The sequence below is a fragment of the Bombina bombina genome, chromosome 3, assembly GCF_027579735.1.
Source record: "Bombina bombina isolate aBomBom1 chromosome 3, aBomBom1.pri, whole genome shotgun sequence".
Taxonomy (NCBI): Eukaryota; Metazoa; Chordata; class Amphibia; order Anura; family Bombinatoridae; genus Bombina; species Bombina bombina.
Window position 1 is genome coordinate 560717077 of NC_069501.1, and position 23174 is coordinate 560740250.

The window sequence follows — 23174 nt, forward strand, 5'->3', positions numbered from 1 at the left end:
CGGTCCACGGCCCGCCCTGGTTTTTTAATCAGGTCTGATGAATTATTTTCTCTAACTACAGTCACCACGGTACCATATGGTTTCTCCTATATATATTTCCTCCTGTCCGTCGGTCGAATGACTGGGGTGGGCGGAGCCTAGGAGGGACTATATGGCCAGCTTTGCTGGGACTCTTTGCCATTTCCTGTTGGGGAAGAGATATCCCACAAGTAAGGATGACGCCGTGGACCGGACACACCGTTGGAGAAAGTAATTTATCAGGTAAGCATAAATTCTGTTTTACACACCGTATATATTGGCAACTTATTTGTTAGAGCATTTAATTTTTTTAAATGTATGTGTTTTAAACCCTGTTTAAACTGCAGGATACAGCTGGTGAGTCTGGCAGTTGCAGGACCCCACTAATCAAACAGTCAATGCATGTGCTCCTGAGTGAGATTTTACCCATGTGTTTAACCCCATTGTGGGGGGGTTACATGCATTAAAGGGATAGTCTAGTCAAAATTAAAATTTCATTATTCAGATCGAGCATGCAATTTTAAGCAACTTTCTAATTAACTCCTATTATCTATTTTTCTTTGTTCTCTTGGTATCTTTATTTTGAAAAAGTAGGAATGTAAGCTTTAGAGCCAGCCCATTTTTGGTTTAGCATCCTGTCTTGCACTTGCTGATTGCTTGCCAAATGTAGCCACCAATCAGCAAGCACTATCCAGGGTTCTGAATCAAAAATAGGCTGCTTTTTCAAATAAATACACAAAGGGAACAAAGAAAAATTGATAATAGGAGTAAAATAGAAACTTGCTTAAAATTGCATACTCTATCTGAATCATGAAAGAAAAAAATTGGGTTTAGTATCCCTTTTTAATAAGCTGTTAATCAGGAAATTTTAATGGTATCATTTGATTTTATATTTTGCAATACTTTTATAGTTATACAGGTGGCCCTCAGTTTACGCTGATTCAATTTGCGCCGTTTCAGAATAACAACCTTTTTTTTCAGTCGTGTGACTGCTATTGAAAAGCATTGGAAAGCAGTGCACTAATTTAAAATAGCTAGTAGATGGAGCTGTCTGCTTGTGTTACAGCAAAATAATGCAAGCTTAGCAGACTGAAATTGATCTGTGTACACAGAGCAGACCAGACCTATCGAGCAACAAGATCTAGCAGCCACTTCCCTTTTATCTTCCTGTCCAGCTGCTTGAGGTGAGGGTGCCTAACTGCCTATTAATCACTTCAGATTGAAATGCATAGAATAGGTTCAGACCCAATATTATCTAACATGCTAACAATGCAGAGAACTGAAAAATGCAAGTAAAAAAATGTTTGTTCATTAAACTTAGTTTGATGATGATACAATTTGTTGTGTAATTATTTTATTAGGTGATGTTTAGCAAATGTTTTTTGTTCATTAAACTTAGTTTGATGATGATATAATCTATATTATTAGGTTTATAATGCTGTTTAGCATTTAAAGTCTTCATTTCAAAGCTTTAAAAATAATGTATTAGATGCTACTTATGACAATTTTGAGAGGGGCCTGGAACCTAACTCCTTCACTTCCCATTGAATTACATTATAAACTGGGTTTCAATTTACAACAATAAACCGAAGGCTACCTGTATTTATATTGTGTACATGTATATCCATGTAACAAATTAATATATATATATCTCAAACCTGTCTTCAGTCCGACCCTCCTATGGACATCTGCCTGGGTGCAAAAATATGATACTATAGTCCCAAAGAAAGATTGCACTCTCAGGTCTTTTTAACATAGAAAAACACACTTTAATGTAACGTTGTCTCCTTCATTAGCATGCTGATATATATATATATATTTATGTATATGTGTGTGTGTATATATGTATATATTTTTTTTTTAGGTTGAGTGACTACTTGCTATAGATATATTGTGTTATTTATGAAAATTCCTTAATGATATTTGAGTTAATAAAAAATATTTCTTATATTTCTGAGTATAATTTATTTCACATGGGCATGTATTAGTCATTTCAGAATATCTAGCCCATGTAGCCTCATGCTTAAATATTTGTACATCTGATACATATCATTTTTATTCTTAATCCAATTTGTCAAACATCTTATATTCAGCATATTGGCTCAGCAATCATTATAAATACAGTTATTATGCATACAAGTAATTTCATAGTTTATAATTATAATAATATTATGTGCTGGGCATCAGATGGTTATCCTAGACCTATACATTGTTATACTGATGTATATTAACTACATGTATATATTATTTACAGATTGCTTCATGTAGCACTAGTTCCCCTTAATACATCAAAAGTTAAAGGGACAGTCAACACCAGAATTGTTGTTGTTTAAAAAGGTAGATAATCCCTTAATACCCATTCCCCAGTTTTGCATAACCAGCACAGTTATATTAATACACTTTTTACCTCTGTGATTACCTTGTATCTAAGCCTCTGCAAACTGCCCCCTTATTTCAGTTCTTTTGACAGACTTGCATTTTAGCCAATCAGTGCTTACTCCAGTGTAACTTCACGTGCATTAGCTCAATGTTATCTATATGAAACACATGAACTAATGCCCTGTAGAGGTCAAAATGCATTCAGATTAGAGGCAGTCTTCAAGGTCGAAGAAATTAGCATATGAACCTCCTAGGTTTAGCTTTCAACTAAGAATACCAAGAGAATAAAGCAAAATTAGTGATAAAAGTACATGCCCTATTTAAATTATTTTTTTGACTTGACTGTCCCGTTTAAGAATAGTTTCTCTGTTATATCCAGAATAGTCAGTCTGGATATTAATTGTATATTGATCCAGCATGTATTAATTTACTCTTAGGTGTCACATGGTTCAGTTTTCCTTGTAGACATATGTTTCCAAAGACCCATATCTTAAGCACACAAGGGTGCCTTACTGAGATCTGTTTTATAGAAGTTACCCCATTCATCTGATAATTTCTTATAATTGAGTTATATTTTATAACTCGGCAAACATATTCTAGGTTAAAGGGACAGTCAACACCAAAATTGTTATTGTTTAAAAAGAAAGATAGCGTCTTTACTACCCATTCCCAAGCTTTGCACAACCAACATTGATATAGTAATATACTTTATAACATTTAAACCTCTAAATGTCTGCCTGTTTCTAAGCCACTAAAGACAGCCTCTTATCACATGCTTTTTTATTTGCTTTTCACAACAGGAGACTGCTAGTTCATGCAGCCCATAAAGATAACATTGTCCTTACGTCTGTGGGTTGTTCACAACACAGCTAAAATTGGCTAAAATGCAAGTCAATAGATAACAAATATAACATCATGTGATAAGGGGGATGTCAGAAGAGGGTTAGGTACAAGGTAATCACAAAGGTAAAATGTACATTAATATAACCATATAGGTTGTTCAAAACTGGGGAATGGGTAATAAAGGCATTATCTATCTTTTTAAACAATAACAATTTTGGAGTTGACTGTTCCTTTAAGCTTTTTGATGTATCCAGTTTCTCTAAAATATATTGTGGCGATCTTTTGTTGTATGTAAGGAAGTAGATCTGCATCTTTACAGTTTGAGCAAATGTTTTTTTTTTGTTTGCCCTACTTTGCAAAATGTCAGCACAACCACCTCTTGGGTGGTGTCTTGAATAATAATTAAATCACTGTTTTCAGAATTACATTTTTTCACTGTTTTTCAAAGAGGGGTAAACGTTTTATATTTTGCTTTGTAACTTTTCTAAAATCTCCCTTAACTGCAATAAGGCATAAGATGTTAACATAAAATCCTGAATTTATAAATATGAATCTGACTTATACTTTTGTTCATAGATCCAAAGCAACTTTGTCAAGATATTTACATATTGTGGTTAGAGGGTACTTGCTATGCTTTAAATGGACACTATAGTTAAAATTATAGTTTCATGATTCACATACAGAATGTTATTTAAAAAATTAAACAACTTTCCAATGTACTCCTATTATCAAACCGTGCACACTTGTTTTATATGCACATTTTAGGGCTCCTGCTGAAAATGTGCAAAAGTACACAGTATATATATGTACCTGTGTTTTGTGATTGGCTAATGGCTGTCACATGATACAGGGGAAGGGAAAATTAGGCTACCTTTTGACATTTTATTTCATAGTCAAAGTGCTATTGCATTTTCTTTATGTTCTGTATTTGGCAATTCTTTAGATCTACTGTATTAGTAGCCCTTTAAGATTGACTTTAATAAGGTAGCACTGTGCTTTTCACTGCATGCAGGAGGTACTACACACTGAATATATCTTCTTGGATTTAAGCTTTGTAAATGAAACTCTGCATTTTCAATATTTACTTGTAACAAGACAGAGCAACACCAGTGTTATAATGCACAGACACACAAGGTCTGATTTTTATTTTTTTATTTTTTTTATTATTTTATATTATTACTGGAACACTTTTTTTTTTGTTTTGTTTTGTTAAAATTATATCTACAGCCTGAAAAGAAAAAAAATCTACATCTTCATTCAGTAATGCATAAATGGTTAATGCAAGTTGTAGAAATTGCTGATGCCTTCACCCCTCAGTTACTGCATCAGTCTGTATGTATAACACGTGTGGACTTCTATACAAGCAGCCTTCAATCAGTCACTCACTTGCGCTGAAGCAAACGGGTAATACACAGTAGTTTTTTGGCTGGCGCACTTTTCCTGACAGTTCATGGAATATAGCCTGGAATTCTTCTGCTGTTTCATAACTGATGTATTGAAGCAGCTGTACATGTAAAGCTGCTGACTGTGTCCCCAGTAACACATTTGGCTCATGGTTAGCTGATGTCTTGTCTAGGGGTAGCATTTGAGCCTGTCCAGTGTGTCAGCCAGTTGCTAGGGTGCAGGGCACCCTATGCAATTAACAGAGGTAGCGTTACTCAGTAGCGTAGTGTCCCATGTGTAGTACAGAAAAAAACTGAACATGTTTTCATTATGTATATAAATCCTAATCCAGCTGCTATATTTTAGGGCTGGCTTCCAGATGCAGAAGAAAACATTTGTGAACTTTGTTTTTACCTATTTCTTGTGTATAATATTACAGCTCACATAGGCTTATCTCCCAACATGCAATGTTGTGTGCTACAGTGCTCCTTTACGTTTAATCATCTCGTGTCACTTCTCTGTCTTCTCCCCAGGCCTCTTGCTTGTGTGGTACAGCATCATGCCTCCTCTGTGGCTGTTGTCCGTCTACAAAGAACTCCACAATAACCCGTCTGAGTTTCTCTATTTTCCTTCTGCTGGGTACACTTGTGGCGTGTATCATGATCATCCCAGGAGTAGAAGGAGGACTCAAAAAGGTACACCATTATATCCAGCTATCTTGAGTGGAACCCAACACGTGCAAAAAGTTAAAATATCACAAACGCGTTGATGTATCCCCGATAGAAAAGTGAAAAAACAAACAAAAAAAATAACACCCTATTCTGCGCAAAACCAATCACATTTTCTCAAGTGAGATAACCCAACATGAAAATATTAATATTTTAACATTCCAATGTTCACATAGCAGAATATGTTCTATATATTCATAAATACATATTTCCACATATACCTGATGGCATTTTGGATATATATATTATATTTAGAAATACTTACAACATGCTTCTCTATGTGAAATATTTACAGTAAATACATAGTTAAATACTTCATTAAATATGAATATAAATTACATATGATTTCTTTCATGTAATTTAGCAAGAGTCCATGAGCTAGTGACGTATGGGATATACATTCCTACCAGGAGGGGCAAAGTTTCCCAAACCTCAAAATGCCTACAAATACACCCCTCACCACACCCACAATTCAGTTTTACAAACTTTGCCTCCCATGGAGGTGGTGAAGTAAGTTTGTGCTAGATTCTACGTTGATATGCGCTTCGCAGCAGACTGGAGCCCGGTTTTCCTCTCAGTGTGCAGTGAATGTCAGAGGGATGTGAGGAGAGTATTGCCTATTTGAATTCAATGGTCTCCTTCTACGGGATCTTTTTCATAGGTTCTCTGTTATCGGTCGTAGAGATTCATCTCTTACCTCCCTTTTCAGATCGACGATATACTCTTATATATACCATTACCTCTACTGATTCTCGTTTCAGTACTGGTTTGGCTTTCTACTACATGTAGATGAGTGTCCTGGGGTAAGTAAATCTTATTTCTTTCATGTAATTAGCAAGAGTCCATGAGCTAGTGACGTATGGGATATACATTCCTACCAGGAGGGGCAAAGTTTCCCAAACCTTAAAATGCCTATAAATACACCCCTCACCACACCCACAATTCAGTTTTACAAACTTTGCCTCCCGTGGATGTTGATATGCGCTTCGCAGCAGGCTGGAGCCCAGTTTTCCTCTCAGAGTGCAGTGAATGTCAGAGGGATGTGAAGAGAGTATTGCCTATTTGAATTCAATGGTCTCCTTCTACGGGATCTATTTCATAGGTTCTCTGTTATCGGTCGTAGAGATTCATCTCTTACCTCCCTTTTCAGATCGACGATATACTCTTATATACCATTACCTCTACTGATTCTCGTTTCAGTACTGGTTTGGCTATCTGCTATATGTAGATGAGTGTCCTGGGGTAAGTAAGTCTTATTTTTTGTGACACTCTAAGCTATGGTTGGGCACTTTATACGTAAAGTTCTAAATATATGTCTTTAAACTTATATTTGCCATGATTCAGGATAATCGGTATTCCTTCTTTCAGACTGTCAGTTTCATTATTTGGGAAAGTGCATATGAATAAATATTTTTTCTTACCTTAAAGAAATTTTCTAATTGACTTTTTTTCGGGCTGTTAGGCTCGCGGGGGCAGAAAATGCTTCAATTTATTGCGTCATTCTTGGCGCAAACTTTTATGGCGCAAAATTTTGTCATTTCCGGCGCCATAGTTGACGCCAGAAGTTTACACGTGGCTGCGTCATTTTTGACGCATGTGTGTTACAGACGTTTTTTTTGCGCCAAAAAGTGATACTTGGTGCCAAAACATGTGGGCGTCATACTTGGCGCCAAAAAATGTGGGCGTCATACTTGGCGCCACTTTTTTTCACATTATTTCAGTCTCACTTTTTTGTTGCTTCTGGTTGCTAGAGGCTTGTTTGTTTTGCATTTTTCCCCATTCCTGAAACTGTCCTTTTAAGGAATTTGATAATTTTGCTTTATATGTTGTTTTTTTCTATTACATATTGCAAGATTTTCCATAAATTATTGCTGGATCAGAACATGCTGAGGGATTCCTGTTGACTAAGAAGTTCTACCAAAGCTAAGTTCATTTATTTTAAATGTTATGAATCTTTATCTTTAGCTATGGTTTGTAATAAGTTATCATGATAAACTTTTACATGCAGAATCCATTAGTATTTATGCTTTATGTATTGCTTTTCTTTTTACATCTTATGTACAAGATATACTTAGAAAATTTATAAGAATATTTTTCTGATTCTAGGTTAAAGGCTTTGTCTGACTTTGCGCCTTCTATTAAAACATTTTTAGGTCTTTTTCAAACTTCTTTTTGATGAAGTTTCAAATGACCAACAACATACTGAATTATCCTTCTCTGATGATGTTTTTTCTCTTTCAGAACTTTTCTTCATCAGATATTGACACTAACAAATCTACTTTTTATTTTTTATTAGAGTATATTTGTTTGTTGTTGAAAAGGTGTTGATTATTTTGGATATTGAGGTAACTAGTTCGTTTTCAAAACTAGCTAACATTTTATTTCTGCTTATTTTATCTTCTGTGTCTTCAGAGGTTTTTTTCCATTCCTTCATACTAGGGAATGGAATAGGCTGACAATTTTCTTCAAAGATTTTAAATTATATTCTTTGCCGGCAGTTAAATTCAATTTTGAGGGTTCTCCAATTTAATGGGGCTATCTCTACTCCTGCTAAATTATGCTATTGTTTCTATAGCAAATCAGTGTTTAAAATCTTAAAAACATGTTTGAACTAACATATATTAGGGGTGCAATAGTGCTACGTTTAGTTTAACACTAGCACAGAAAGTATTCAATTAGTATTCAATAAATACTGTACCTGTAAAATAGTGACAATTACTGTAGTAAAATTTGCCAGACTATAGCACTGAGAAACAGATTGCACTACAATGCAGTTAACAGAGTGAACTAAGCATAGCAAAATGGTGCTAGTCACTTTTCCCGCAATCTCACAATGATTTACAGCACTGTTTCAAAATCCTTGGAGGTTGAACTTCAGCTCCACAAAGCGCTGTATTAGCGAATCGCTGTAAAGTGAAGCGCTGTAAAGTGAGGTATACCTGTACTCATTTGAGGTTCAGACTGGGTGCTGTTGCATTTGTCTTGTTGTCTTGCATTTTTGTTTATGCAAGTCCTGTGTGTTGGCTGGTCCCTTAACTGGATTAACATGCTAATAATTTTATTTGTTTCTTCATTTTTATTGAATATTTTCACAAATGAGGTTTAATTTATGTCTTTAGCTGTTTTTAGCTAGAAGAAATTTTGTGATTTCTAAAAAATCCTTATTTATTTTTTTTCCAAGATAATCAATTATTTGATTCATATTGGATTCAATTCTTATCTGTTACTCTGGGCTTCAAGATTAAGTTCTTAAACTAAAACTTTAAGCTTATTTTAGTTTGGTTGTTCTTACTAAAGAACAAAATTCTAAATTCTTACCCAAGTAACATGTTTTTAATTAGAAGTTTTTTTGGTTCTATTCGGTCCAAAATTCTTAGATTTTGGGTACAAAATAAAATTTGAAGTAAAACCGTCTGTGAGAAGTCTTTTTCTCTCTATTATATTCCAGCTATTCCAGTAAGGCTAACACTTTCCTTAATGTGTTTCAGTCCCATATATTTTGGGTAATGTTGAAGTGCGATTGATCACCTGTTGAGGATCAAGCGCTGCTCAGATCTGGAATCTTCTGAGGTTTTTATTCCAGTTCCATTTTTAGGATCTGGGTTTTGTTTTGTTTTTCAAAACTATTCATTGTTCCAAAGATAGAAAATCTTTTTCTTTATATAAATGTACCGTCTTTTAGATTGGTATTTATATGGTCTATTTTGACTTTTTTTGGTCAGTGATAGCATTATTTGTTTTCATTAGATACAATAGATGCATATCTTCATTTCAGTCTTCATTCAGTTTATTTTTATTTTCTGAGACTACGGAATCTCATATGATTCAACTTTGTTTTTTCAAGACATGGTTAGAGGATCTTTTTATCAAAAACTCTTGATTCCTCACACAAGGGTCACCTTTTTTAGGTTTCCAGATAGATTGTGTCACTGTCTTTGTCTCTAACAGATAAATGATTTTTTTCTTATTGAGTTCCGTCTGCCGGTACCTTCAGTCTCTATTATTTCCTTCAGTTGCTATATATGCATGGAAATTTAGGTCTTATGGCTGCAGCATTGGATTCATTTCCGTTTGCTCATTTTCATAGAAAACCTTTCCAGTTTTTTATGCTACATAATGGTGCAGGGATTCTAGAATTTCACTTTTTAAATCTTCAAATTCTATGTTTATCTATCTTTGATTCAGTGGTTAAGATCACCATCATTTAGTTCTACAGGTCTCTTCGATTCTTTCAAACTGGACCATGATCTCTATCGATGCGAGTCTTTTAGGTTGGGAGGCTGTCTGAGGTTCTCTGTCAGCACAAGGGGTTTGGAAATCTCAGGAGGCGAGATTACCATTTGATATTTTGGAACTCCGTGCATTCCCAGAGTTCTTCAGTTGGTTTCTTTTGAAGAAGAGACTTTTATTGTTTTTTTCAAACATTATCACATCTGTGGTGTATGTCAATCTTCAGGGTGTGACTATCAGTCTTTAGACTGTGACAAAAGTATCTCGGATATTGCTTGGGCTAAATCCAGCTCCTATCTAAATTCTGGGGTCCTTTTCCCAGGTATAGACGTTTGGGAAGCGGATTATCTCTGTTAATCAAGCTTTACATCCGGGAGAATGGTCTTTACCCAGATATGTTTTTCAATTTTTCAGATGTGAGGGCTTCCAGAAATAGATCTGTTGGCCTCTCGTCTTAACAAGGAACTTCCCAGGGGCCTATTTCAGGTCCGGGGATCCTCAGGCGGAAGTAGCGTATGCATTGACACTTCCTTGGAATTATCATTCTGTCTATATCTTCCGCCTCTAGTTCTTCCAAAATTCTAATGGAGCGTTCGTTTGTACTGCTGGTGGTTCCAGCATGGCCTCTAAGGTTTTGGTATGCGGATCTCATTCGGATGGCCAGTTGCCAACCTTGGACATTTCCATTAAGACCAGACCTTCTATCTCAAGGCCCATTTTTCCATCAGGATCTCAAATCATTTAATTTGAAGGTATGGAGATTGAACGTTTGATTCTTAGTCATAGAGGTTTCTCTGACTCTGTGATTAATACTATGTTACAGGTTTGTAAATCTGTCTCTAGAAAGATTTATTATCGAGTTTGGAAGACTTTCATTTCTTGGTGTTCTTCTCATAAATTCTTTTGGCATTCTTTTAGAATTGCTTGAATTTTACAATTTTTCAGGTTGGTTTAGATAAGGTTTTGTCTGCAAGTTCTTGAAAGGACAAATCTCTTCTCTTTCTGTTCTTTTTCACAGAAAGATTGCTATTCATTCTGATATTCATTGTTTTGTACAGGCTTTGGTTTGTATCAAGCCTGTCATTAAGTCAATATCTCCTCCTTGGAGTCTCAATTTGGTACTGAGGGCTTTACAGGCTCCTCCGTTTGAACCTTTGCGTTCTCTGGACATTAAAATTACTTTCTTGGAAAGTATTGTTCCTTTTGGTTATCTCTTCTGCTAGAAGAGTTTCTGAGTTTTCTGCTCTTTCTTGTGGATCTCCTTTTCTGATTTTTCATCAGGGTAAGGCAGTGTTCCTTCCTGTTATTCATTATTTTGTTCAGGCTTTGGTTCTTATCAAACCTGTCATTAAGCCAATTTCTCCTCCTTGGAGTTTTAATTTGGTTCTAAAGGCTTTACAGGCTCTTCTATTTGAGCATATGTTTTCTCTAGACATTATTTACTTTCATGGAAAGTATTGTTCTTTTTAGACATCTCTTCAGCTAGAACAATTTTTAATTATCTGTTCTTTCTTGCGAGTCTCCTTTTTCTGATTTTTTTCATCAGGATAAGGTGGTTTTTGCTATCCTCATTTCAATTCTTACCTAAAGTTGTGATTTCTATCAACATTAGGGAGGAATTATTGTCTTTTCCTAAGACTTCTTTGGTAAGATTCATACATTCTTTGGATATGGTAAGAGTTTTGAAATCTTATGTTGAAGCTATTCAGATTTCAGATAGTCTTCTAGTGTATTTGTTATCTTTTCTGGTGTTAGGAAGGTCAAAAGGCTTCTGCCATTTATTTGGCATCTTGCTTAAACCTTTGATTCATCATGCTTATTTGGAGTCGGGTGGATTCCCGCCTCGGAGGATTACGGTTCATTCTACTAGGTAAGTTTCTACTTCCTGGGCTTTTTAAGAATGAAGCTTCTGTTGATCAGATTTGCAAAGCAATGACTTGGTCTTCTTTGCATACTTTTACTATGTTCTACCATTTTGATGTTTTCTCTTCTTTAGAAGCAGTTTTGGTAGAATGGTACTTCAGGCAGCTGTTTCAGTTTGATTCTTCTGCTTATAATTTCAGTTTTTTTCATTATAAAAATTGAAACTTTTTTGATTTGGGTAGTGGATTAATTTTTCAGCGGAATTGGCTGTCTTTATTTTATCCCTCCCTCTCTAGTGACTCTTGCATGGAAGTTCCACATCTTGGGTATTTATTATCCCATACGTCACTAGCTCATGGACTCTTGCTAATTACATGAAAGAAAACATAATTTATGTAAGAACTTACCTGATAAATTCATTTCTTTCATATTAGCAAGAGTCCATGAGGCCCACCCTTTTTTGTGGTGGTTTTGATTTTTGTATAAAGCACAATTATGCCAATTCCTTATTTTTTTTATGCTTTCGCTCCTTTTTTATCACCCCACTTCTTGGCTATTCGTTAAACTGAATTGTGGGTGTGGTGAGGGGTGTATTTATAGGCATTTTAAGGTTTGGGAAACTTTGCCCCTCCTGGTAGGAATGTATATCCCATACGTCACTAGCTCATGGACTCTTGCTAATATGAAAGAAATGAATTTATCAGGTAAGTTCTTACATAAATTATGTTTTTTTGTGACACTCTAAGCGATGGTTGGGCACTTTTATGTTAAAGTTCTAAATATATGTGTTTAAACATTTATTTGCCTTGATTCAGGATGATCAATATACCTTATTTCAGACAGACAGTTTCATTATTTGGGATAATGCATATGAATTATCAATTTTTTTTCTTACCTTTAAATTGACTTTTTTCTCTGTGGGCTGTTAGGCTCGCGGGGGCTGAAAATGCTTCATTTTATTGCGTCATTCTTGGCGCTGACTTTTTTGGCACAAAAAATTTCTTTTTCATTTCCGGCGTCATACTTGTCGCCGGAAGTTGTTCGTGATTGCGTCATTTTTTTGACGTTTTGCTCCAAAAATGTTGGCGTCACCGGATGTGGCGTCATTCTCGGCGCCAAAAGCATTTAGGTGCCAATAATGTGGGCATCTTTTTTGGCGCTAAAAAATGTGGGCGTCATTTTTGTCTCCACCTTTTTTTCCCATTATTTAAGTCTCATTTTTCTTTTGCTTCTGGTTACTAGAGGCTTGTTCATTGGCATTTTTTCCCATTCCTGAAACTGTCATTTAAGGAATTTGATAGATTTTGCTTTATATGTTGTTTTTTCTCTTACATATTGCAATATGTCTCAGATTGACCCTGGATCAGAAGCTACTTCTGGAAAATCGCTGCCTGATGCTGGTTCTACCAAAGTTAAGTGCATTTGTTGTAAACTTGTGGTATCTGTTCCTCCGGCTGTAGTTTGTGATGAATGTCATGATAAACTTGCTAATGCAGATTCAATTTCCATTAGTAATATTCCATTACCTGTTGCTGTTCCATCAATATCTAATACTCAGGATGTTCCTGTTAATATAAGAGATTTTGTTTCTAAATCTATTAGGAAGGCTATGTCTGTTATTCCTCCTTCCAGTAAGCGTAAAAAGTCTTTTAAAACTTCTCATTTCTCAGATGAATTTTTAAATGAACATCATCATTCTGATTTGTCTGTTTCTGATGAGGATATTTATTAAAAATGGAATTTATTCGTTCTTTACTTAAAGAAGTTTTAATCGCTTTAGAAATTGAGGATTCTAGTCCTCTTGATACTAAATCTAATAAGCGTTTAAATTCAGTTTTTAAACCTCCTGTAGTTATTCCGGAAGTTTTTCCTGTCCCTGGTGCTATTTCTGAAGTAATTTCTAGGGAATGGAATAATCTGGGTAATTCTTTTACACCTTCTAAGAGATTTAAGAAATTGTATCCTGTGCCATCTGACAGATTAGAGTTTTGGGACAAAATCCCTAAAGTTGATGGGGCTATCTCTATTCTTGCTAAGCGTACTACTATTCCTACGGCAGATAGTACTTCCTTTAAGGATCATTTAGATAGGAAGATTGATTCCTTTCTAAGGAAAGCTTATTTATGTTCAGGTAATCTTCTTAGGCCTGCTATTTCTTTGGCTGATGTTGCTGCAGTTTCCACTTTTTGGTTGGAGGCTTTGGCACAACAAGTGTCAGATCATAATTCTCATAGCATTGTTAAACTTCTTCAACATGCTAATAACTTTATTTGTGATGCCATCTTTGATATCATTAGAGTTGATGTCAGGTATATGTCTTTAGCTATTCTAGCTACAAGAGCTTTATGGCTTAAAACTTGGAATGCTGATATGTCTTCTAAGTCAACTTTGCTTTCCCTTTCTTTCCAAGGTAATAAATTGTTTGGTTCTCAGTTGGATTCTATTTCAACTGTTACTGAGGGGAAAGGAACTTTTTTACCTCAGGATAAAAAAATCTAAAGGTAAATATAGGGCTGCTAATCGTTTTCGTTCCTTTGGTCAGAATAAGGAACAGAAGCCTGATCCTTCCCCTAAAGGAACGGTTTCCGTTTGGAAACCGTCTCCAGTCTGGAATAAATCCAAGCCTTTTAGAAAGCCAAAGCCAGCTCCCAAGTCCACATGAAGGTGCGGCCCTCATTCCAGCGCAGCTGGTAGGGGGCAGATTACAATTTTTCAAATAAATTTGGGTCAAATCGATTCACAGTCTTTGGATTCAGAACATTGTTTCACAAGGGTACAGAATAGGTTTCAAGGTAAGGCCACCTGCAAGAAGATTTTTTCTTTCTCGCATTCCAATAAATCCAGTGAAGGCTCAGGCATTTCTGAAATGTGTTTCAGATCTAGAGTTGGCTGGAGTAATTGTGCCAGTTCCAGTTCTGGAACAGGGGCTGGGGTTTTACTCAAATCTATTCATTGTACCAAAGAAGGAGAATTCCTTCAGACCAGTTCTGGATTTAAAAATATTGAATCGTTATGTAAGGATACCAACATTCAAAATGGTAACTATCAGGACTATTCTGCCTTTTGTTCAGCAAGGGCATTATATGTCCACAATAGATTTGCAGGATGCATATTCCGATTCATCCAGATCACTTTCAGTTTCTGAGATTCTCTTTTCTAGACAAGCATTACCAATTTGTGGCTCTGCCGTTCGGCCTAGCAACGGCTCCGAGGATTTTTTCAAAAGTTCTCGGTGCCCTTCTATCTGTAATCAGAGAACAGGGTATTGTGGTATTTCCTTATTTGGACGATATCTTGGTACTTGCTCAGTCTTCACATTTAGCAGAATCTCATACGAATCAACTTGTGTCGTTTCTTCAAGAACATGGTTGGAGGATCAATTTACCAAAGAGTTCATTGATTCCTCAGACAAGGGTAACCTTTTTAGGTTTCCAAATAGATTCAGTGTCCATGAGTTTGTCTCTGACGGACAAGAGACGTCTGAAATTGATTTCAGCCTGTCGAAACCTTCGGTTTCAATCATTCCCTTCGGTAGCCTTATGCATGGAAATTCTAGGTCTTATGGCTGCTGCATCGGACGCGATCCCCTTTGCTCATTTTCACATGCGACCTCTTCAGCTCTGAATGCTAAACCAGTGGTGCAGGGATTATACAAAGATATCACAGTTAATATCTTTAAATCCGATTGTACGACACTCTCTGACGTGGTGGACAGATCACCATCGTTTAATTCAAGGGGCTTCTTTTGTTCTTCCAACCTGGACTGTGATCTCAACAGATGCGAGTCTGACAGGTTGGGGAGCGGTATGCGGGTCTCTGACAGCGCAGGGGGTTTGGGAATCTCAGGAGGCGAGATTACCAATCAACATTTTGGAACTCCGTGCGATTTTCAGAGCTCTTCAGTCGTGGCCTCTTCTGAAGAGAGAATCGTTCATTTGTTTTCAGACGGACAATGTCACCACCGTGGCATATATCAATCATCAAGGGGGGACTCACAGTCCTCTGGCTATGAAAGAAGTATCTTGAATACTTGTATGGGCGGAATCCAGCTCCTGTCTAATTTCTGCGGTTCACATCCCAGGTATAGACAATTGGGAAGCGGATTATCTCAGTCGCCAGACGTTGCATCCGGGCGAATGGTCTCTTCACCCAGAGGTATTTCTTCAGATTGTTCAAATCTGGGGTCTTCCAGAAATAGATCTGATGGCTTCTCATCTAAACAAGAAACTTCCCAGGTATCTGTCCAGATCCAGGGATCCTCAGGCGGAGGCAGTGGATGCATTATCGCTTCCTTGGAAGTATCACCCTGCCTATATCTTTCCGCCTCTAGTTCTTCTTCCAAGAGTGATTTCCAAGATTCTAAAGGAGCGTTCGTTTGTACTGCTGGTGGCTCCAGCATGGCCTCACAGGTTTTGGTAGGTGGATCTTGTTTGGATGGCCAGTTGCCAACCTTGGACTCTTTCGTTAAGACCAGAGCTTCTATCTCAAGGCCCATTTTTCCATCAGGATCTCAAATCATTAAATTTGAAGGTATGGAGATTGAACGCTTGATTCTTAGTCATAGAGGTTTCTCTGACTCCGTAATTAATACTATGTTACAGGCTCGTAAATCTGTGTCTAGGAAGATATATTATCGAGTCTGGAAGACTTACATTTCTTGGTGTTCTTCTCATCAATTTTCCTGGCATTCTTTTAGAATTCCTAGAATTTTACAGTCTCTTCAGGATGGTCTGGATAAAGGTTTGTCTGTCAGTTCCTTGAAAGGACAAATTTCTGCTCTTTCTGTGCTGTTTCACAGAAAGATTGCTAATCTTCCTGATATTCATTGTTTTGTACAGGCTTTGGTTCGTATCAAACCTGTCATTAAGTCAATTTCTCCTCCTTGGAGTTTGAATTTGGTTCTGGGAGCTCTACAAGCTCCTCCTTTTGAACCTATGCATTCTCTAGATATTAAATTACTTTCTTGGAAAGTTTTGTTTCTTTTGGCCATCTCTTCTGCTAGTAGAGTTTCTGAGTTATCTGCTCTTTCTTGTGAATCTCCTTTTCTGATTTTTCATCAGGATAAGGCAGTGTTGCGGACTTCATTTAAATTTTTACCTAAGGTTGTGAATTCTAACAACATTAGTAGAGAGATTGTGGTTCCTTCATTGTGTCCTAATCCTAAGAATTCTAAGGAAAGATCATTACATTCTTTGGATGTAGTAAGAGCTTTGAAATATTATGTTGAAGCTACTAAGGATTTCCGAAAGACTTCTAGTCTATTTGTTATCTTTTCTGGTACTAGGAAAGGTCAGAAGGCTTCTGCCATTTCTTTGGCGTCTTGGTTAAAGTCTTTGATTCATCATGCTTATGTTGAGTCGGGTAGAACTCCGCCTCAAAGGATTACAGCTCATTCAACTAGGTCAGTTTCTACTTCCTGTGCATTTAGGAATGAAGCTTCGGTTGATCAGGTTGCTGCTTTGCAAATCTGGTCTTCTTTGCATACTTTTACTAAATTCTACCATTTTGATGTGTTTTCTTCTTTTGAAGCAGTTTTTGGTAGAAAAGTACTTCAGGCAGCTGTTTCAGTTTGATTCTTCTGCTTATAATTTCTGTTTTTTTTCATTATAAGATTTAAACTTTGTTTGGGGTGTGGATTATTTTTCAGCGGAATTGGCTGTCTTTATTTTATCCCTCCCTCTCTAGTGACTCTTGCGTGGAAGTTCCACATCTTGGGTATTTATTATCCCATACGTCACTAGCTCATGGACTCTTGCTAATTACATGAAAGAAAACATAATTTATGTAAGAACTTACCTGATAAATTCATTTCTTTCATATTAGCAAGAGTCCATGAGACCCACCCTTTTTTGTGGTGATTTTGATTTTTTTGTATAAAGCACAACTATTCCAATTCCTTATTTTTTATGCTTTCGCACTTTTTTTCTTATCACCCCACTTCTTGGCTATTCGTTAAACTGATTTGTGGGTGTGGTGAGGGGTGTATTTATAGGCATTTTGAGGTTTGGGAAACTTTGCCCCTCCTGGTAGGAATGTATATCCCATACGTCACTAGCTCATGGACTCTTGCTAATATGAAAGAAATGAATTTATCAGGTAAGTTCTTACATAAATTATGTTTTTCCATGTTGTCAGCTGCTTGACTGCAAAGGGCTCTAATGTACTTATGTATTTGTGTATGTATGTGTGAATGTATGTGTATATATATATATATATATATATATATATATATATATATATATATATATATATATATATATATTCTGTAAATATATATATATATTCTGTAAATATGCATATAAATACATGACACGCACACGTAAATATATGTATCTCTTTTAACTCCACCTGAGACCTCATCAATTTTTTGTTTTTAAAATTTTTATAAGTGTTAATATGAGTGTAACTTTACTTTTGAAATCACGCTATCCCAACGCGTGTTAAATTCAACTGCGCTCATGCATCATATTTACTTACAACCTATAATACAACCGCTACTTCCTACGCACCCAAACGGCCGTGATAAACCTGATATCCCTTGCGTGCAACAGTGCGCCACTTGTACTCTAGCCCTTACTGTTTGTATTTTTCCCCTCAGCTGCCATGGTTTTGTAAAGACTCTACAGCTATTGCCGGTTCCGTAAACTGTGATGTCCTTGTGGGTCACCAGGCTGTGTACCGCATGTGCTTTGCTCTTGCTGCTTTCTTCTTCCTCTTTGTATTATTAATGATCTGTGTCCGGAGCAGTAGAGACCCAAGAGCAGCAGTGCAGAATGGGTGAGTCTTGTTTATCTACTAGTGGGTAAGAACACGGATTTATGCGAATATTTTTCTACACAATATTTATTACATCTATATTTGTTCAAACCTGTAGTGCACCCTTCTTGTGCAAACATCTTTCAATACTTTTATTTTATCCCCCCCAGGTTTTGGTTCTTTAAGTTTCTTATATTGACTGGAATAACCGTTGGCGCATTCTTTATTCCTAGCGGGACTTTCACTACAGGTAAAATGTCACCATCATTGATACAATCTCTCTCTTTCTGTCTCATCTCACTATTTCCTACTAACTCTCCTTTTCTTTTCTCCAAAGTTTGGTATTATTTTGGCATGGTTGGTGGATTCCTTTTCATCCTTGTCCAGCTCATCCTTATCATAGATCTTGCCCATTCATGGAGTCAGTCCTGGCTGCAGCAGGCTGAAAATGGCAATACCAAGTGCTGGTATGCAGGTATGGCAAAGCGAGTAAATTAGACTGATGTGTTAGAGAAAATATAATATTCATTAAGGAATCTCCATTTTGTGTAACTCCTCCAGCATGTATAATTAGCCTTTGGTGGGACAGGCAGGCATTTTTTTCCCATAGCAAGTACTTTCTTTGATAATTTTGTATCCTTAGGTCTCCTGATCTGCACTTTCCTGCTCTATGCTGCCTCAATCATTGCAATTGTGTTCCTGTATATTTACTACACCAAGTCCGATGGTTGTGTCCCCAACAAAGTCTTCATCAGCCTCAATCTTATCTTCTGTGTTATCATTTCAGTCGTGTCTATACTGCCAAAGGTCCAGGTGAGCAGGCAATATTAGACACCTATGTAATCTAATACTGAATAATATATAGTATTTTTGCAGTTTTATGCACTACACCATATTTTGGGTAGGTTCCCTAATTAAGCTAGCACTTATACCTTGTTGCACAATGCCTTTTGTCATTGTGGCAGTGTAACAAACATTAACTATTTTACTGTGGGGTAAAATTCTAAGTAATATATAATATTTATACAGACATACGCAGTACAAGTATCTCTAGACTTCAAAGCTAAATACATTTTATGTTCAGTGACCCACAGTGTAGCCATATCTGTGTGAAAGTGGGAGTTTATGTCCGTTGCTATGACCAATATATTTTCTTTTCCTCTTTTTGATGCAGGAAGCACAGCCTCATTCTGGATTACTGCAGGCATCTGTAATAACATTGTATACCATATTTGTTACCTGGTCAGCAATGGCAAATGTTCCTGGTGAGTAATCGTTTGAACCTTTTACATACAGAGGATGCAGGAATAATATAGAGAGTAGAATTGTTCTACTGAGCTTATACTTTGACAGACGTAAGATTCATATACAATACAGAGGGGGATATCCTGTTTAAAGAGCTTTTGTTGTAACTGAAAACATGGTTAAGACCACATACAGTGGATATAAAAAGTCTACACACCCCTATTAAAATGTCAGGTTTTTGTGATGTAAAAAATGAGACAAAGATAAATCATTTCAGAACTTTTTCCACCTTTAATGTGACCTATAAACTGTACAACTCAATTGAAAAACAAACTGAAATCTTTTAGGTGGAGGGAAGAAAACAAAAAAAATCTAAAATAATTTGGTTGCATAAGTGTGCATTCAAAATCATGTTAAATAGGAGTCAGCATACACCTGCCATCATTTTAAAGTGCCTCTGATTAACCCCAAATAAAGTTCAGCTGCTCTAGTTGGTCTTTCCTGAAATTTTCTTAGTCGCATCCCACAGCAAAAGCCATGGTCCACAGATAGCTTCCAAAGCATCTGAGGGATCTCATTGTTAAAAGGTATCAGTCAGGAGAAGGGTAGAAAAGAATTTCCAAGGCATTAGATATACCATGGAACACAGTGAAGACGGTCATCATCAAGTGGAGAAAATATGGCACAACAGTGACATTACCAAGAACTGGATGTCCCTCCAAAATTGATGAAAATACGAGAAGAAAACTGGTCTGGGAGGCTACCAAGTTGCCTACAGCAACATTAAATGATCTGCAGGAATATCTGGCAAGTACTGGCTGTGTGGTACATGTGACAACAATCTCACATATTCTTCATATGTCTGGGCTATGGGGTAGAGTGGCAAGACGAAAGCCTTTTCGAACAAGGAAAAACAACCAAGCCAGGCTACATTTTGAAAAAAATAAAAGGTTTGATACTGTGGGAAATATTATAGGATCCCAAAAAAAACCTTTTATAGTGTTTGTTTTATATATATATATATATATATATATATATATATATATATATATATATATATATATATATATATATATATATATATATATATATATATATATATATATATATATTCCAATGTATTGTTGTGTGTTAATACACATATGTATTACGATTAGTATACAGACAGTTACAATCCAAAAAGGAAAAGGGGGTGCTGTCAGATATAGATATGAGCAAAAGAGAGGAAAGTTTGACAGTTACTCAGCACTCAAAGGGTATCCAAATCAATGCAAATCATGAGTAAGGACAGGGGAGATCACCTGAAACCAGTGATCTAATTAAAACTTAGCAATTACTATGGGTAATATAAAATATCAGTGTGTAAATAGGAAACAAACGGTGTGTGTTTTAAAACTTAAATATATATATATATATATATATATATATATATATATATATATATATATATATATATATGTATGTGTATATATATATATATATATATATATATATAAATATATTACATAGGGTGTTAGTTACCACCAATAAGGATATAAGGCACCAAGAAATCAAAAAATCAATATCAGCCACACAGCCCAGCGCAGACCAATTTAAGGGGCTCATGGATTGCAAAGGTTACTAACTAAAAAAGAGGATTGACTTTGTCACCAATTAATCTGGTCTATGCAATACTGGAGCCCAGGTAAGCATTGTTCTGTGTGACTCGATACACGCTATGAGGACATTGCCTCATTACATACAATTTAAGCAGAGCTAATTAGGTGAGACTATTATGGGGGTAAAACTAACACCCAATACGCCTATACATAGAACAGTGCTTACCTGGGCTCCAGTATTGCATAGACCAGATTAATTGGTGACGAGGTCAGTCCTCTTTTTTTAGTTAGTAACCTTTGCAATCCATGAGCCCCTTGTATTGGTCTGCGCTGGGCTGTGTGGCTGATACTGATTTATTTATTCCTTGGTGCCTTATATCCTTATTGGTGGTAACACCCTATTTTTATATATATATATATATATATATATATATATATATATATAAAACACGGAAGACTAACATTTCCATTTTTGCTTTTAAATCTTAGCTGAGAGCTTGTAAGTGAGTTCTGGGTTTTCTCTGTGTGATATATATATATATATAATTTTTTTTAATTAGATCCCTGGTTTCAGGTGATCTCCCCTGTCCTTACTCATGATTTGCATTGATTTGGATACCCTTTGAATGCTGAGTAACTGTCAAACTTTCCTCTCTTTTGCTCATACATTTTGAAAAAACACATCTGAAGTCTCCCAAAAGCATGTGGGAAAAGGTGTTATGGTCTGATGAAACCAAGGTTGAACTTTTTGGCCATAATTCCAAAAGATATGTTTGGCGCAAAAACAACACTGCACATCACCAAAAGAACCATACCCACAGTGAAGCATGGTGGTGGCAGCATCATGCTTTGGGGCTGTTTTTCTTCAGCTGAAACTGAGGCCTTAGTTAAGCTAGAGGGAATTATGAACAGTTCCAAATACCAGTCAATATTGGCACAAAACCTTCAGGCTTCTGCTAGAAAGCTGAACATGAAGAGGAACTTCATCTTTCAACATGACAACGACCCAAAGCATACATCCAAATCAACAAAGGAATGGCTTCCCCAGAAGAAGATTCAAGTTTTGGAATGGCCCAGCCAGAGCCCAGACCTGAATCCGATTGAAAATCTGTGGGGTGATCTGAAGAGGGCTGTGCACAAGAGATGCCCTCACAATCTGACAGATTTGGAGTGTTTTTGCAAAGGAGAGTGGGCAAATCTTGCCAAGTCAAAGTGTGCCATGCTGATAGACTCATACCCAAAAAGACTGAGTGCTGTAATAAAATCAAAAGGTGCTTCAACAAAGTATTAGCACACTTATGCAACCATATTTTATTTTTAGATTTTTTCTTCCCTCTACCTAAAACATTTCAGTTTGTTTTTCAATTGAGTTGTACAGTTTATAGGTCACATTAAAGGTGGAAAAAGTTCTGAAATTATTTATCTTTGTCTCATTTTTTTACATCACAGAAACCTGACATTTTAACAGGGGTGTGTAGACTTTTTATATCCAATGTAGATGACTATTAATAATATAACTAAGTAACAGAGATAAAAATATAAGAGGGAAATCAAATTATGCTTCTAGATCAGTTTTATTAGTGAAACACAGATGTTTGGAGGTAGGTTTTATGTAAGTAAAATAATACTTGTGTAATAAAAAACAACAACCTCTATTTGTGAAGCTCAAATGGATTCCGCTGTGCTATAGAGGGGTACAATGAATGAAGACAAAACAGAATGGGATATAAGGACTACCGGGCCATACTACCCTGAAAATTTACCATCTGATATAATACAATCCAAAAATATGGGATTTGTATTTTGAAAATTCTGACAGTGTTCAGCTTTGTTAATAGCTAAGTGGTATTCTTTTTTTTTTTTTTTTTTTCCCCTAACCCTGTATTGTGTTAATGCATTATACTTGCCTCTAGAGACTTCTACTGTGCATTACTTGTCTTTATGAGCAAAGCATACATATTGGTGGGTGTGTGAGTATTACTGAGTAGGTAACATATGTAGTATTATCACCATTACCATGCTTGTATAGCGCCACAAAATTCTGTATGTATACATATAAATAAACACACACACACACACAAACACGGTCCTGTCCAAAAATATCGGCACCCCTGCATTTCTGTCAGATAAT

At 36.2% G+C, this 23174-nt stretch overlaps 1 protein-coding gene across 1 annotated transcript in view; it reads left to right on the plus strand.

Annotated features, from left to right (window-relative positions):
- The window catches only part of SERINC2 (serine incorporator 2), a 128854-nt gene that overhangs the window by 45335 nt on the left and 60345 nt on the right, over nucleotides 1-23174 (plus strand). Inside the window, exons 2-7 of the mRNA XM_053707093.1 lie at nucleotides 5157-5318; nucleotides 18043-18221; nucleotides 18371-18450; nucleotides 18538-18675; nucleotides 18844-19013; nucleotides 19375-19465. Of these exons, the coding sequence (XP_053563068.1) occupies nucleotides 5157-5318; nucleotides 18043-18221; nucleotides 18371-18450; nucleotides 18538-18675; nucleotides 18844-19013; nucleotides 19375-19465 (820 nt within the window). The remainder of the gene's footprint in view (nucleotides 1-5156; nucleotides 5319-18042; nucleotides 18222-18370; nucleotides 18451-18537; nucleotides 18676-18843; nucleotides 19014-19374; nucleotides 19466-23174) is intronic.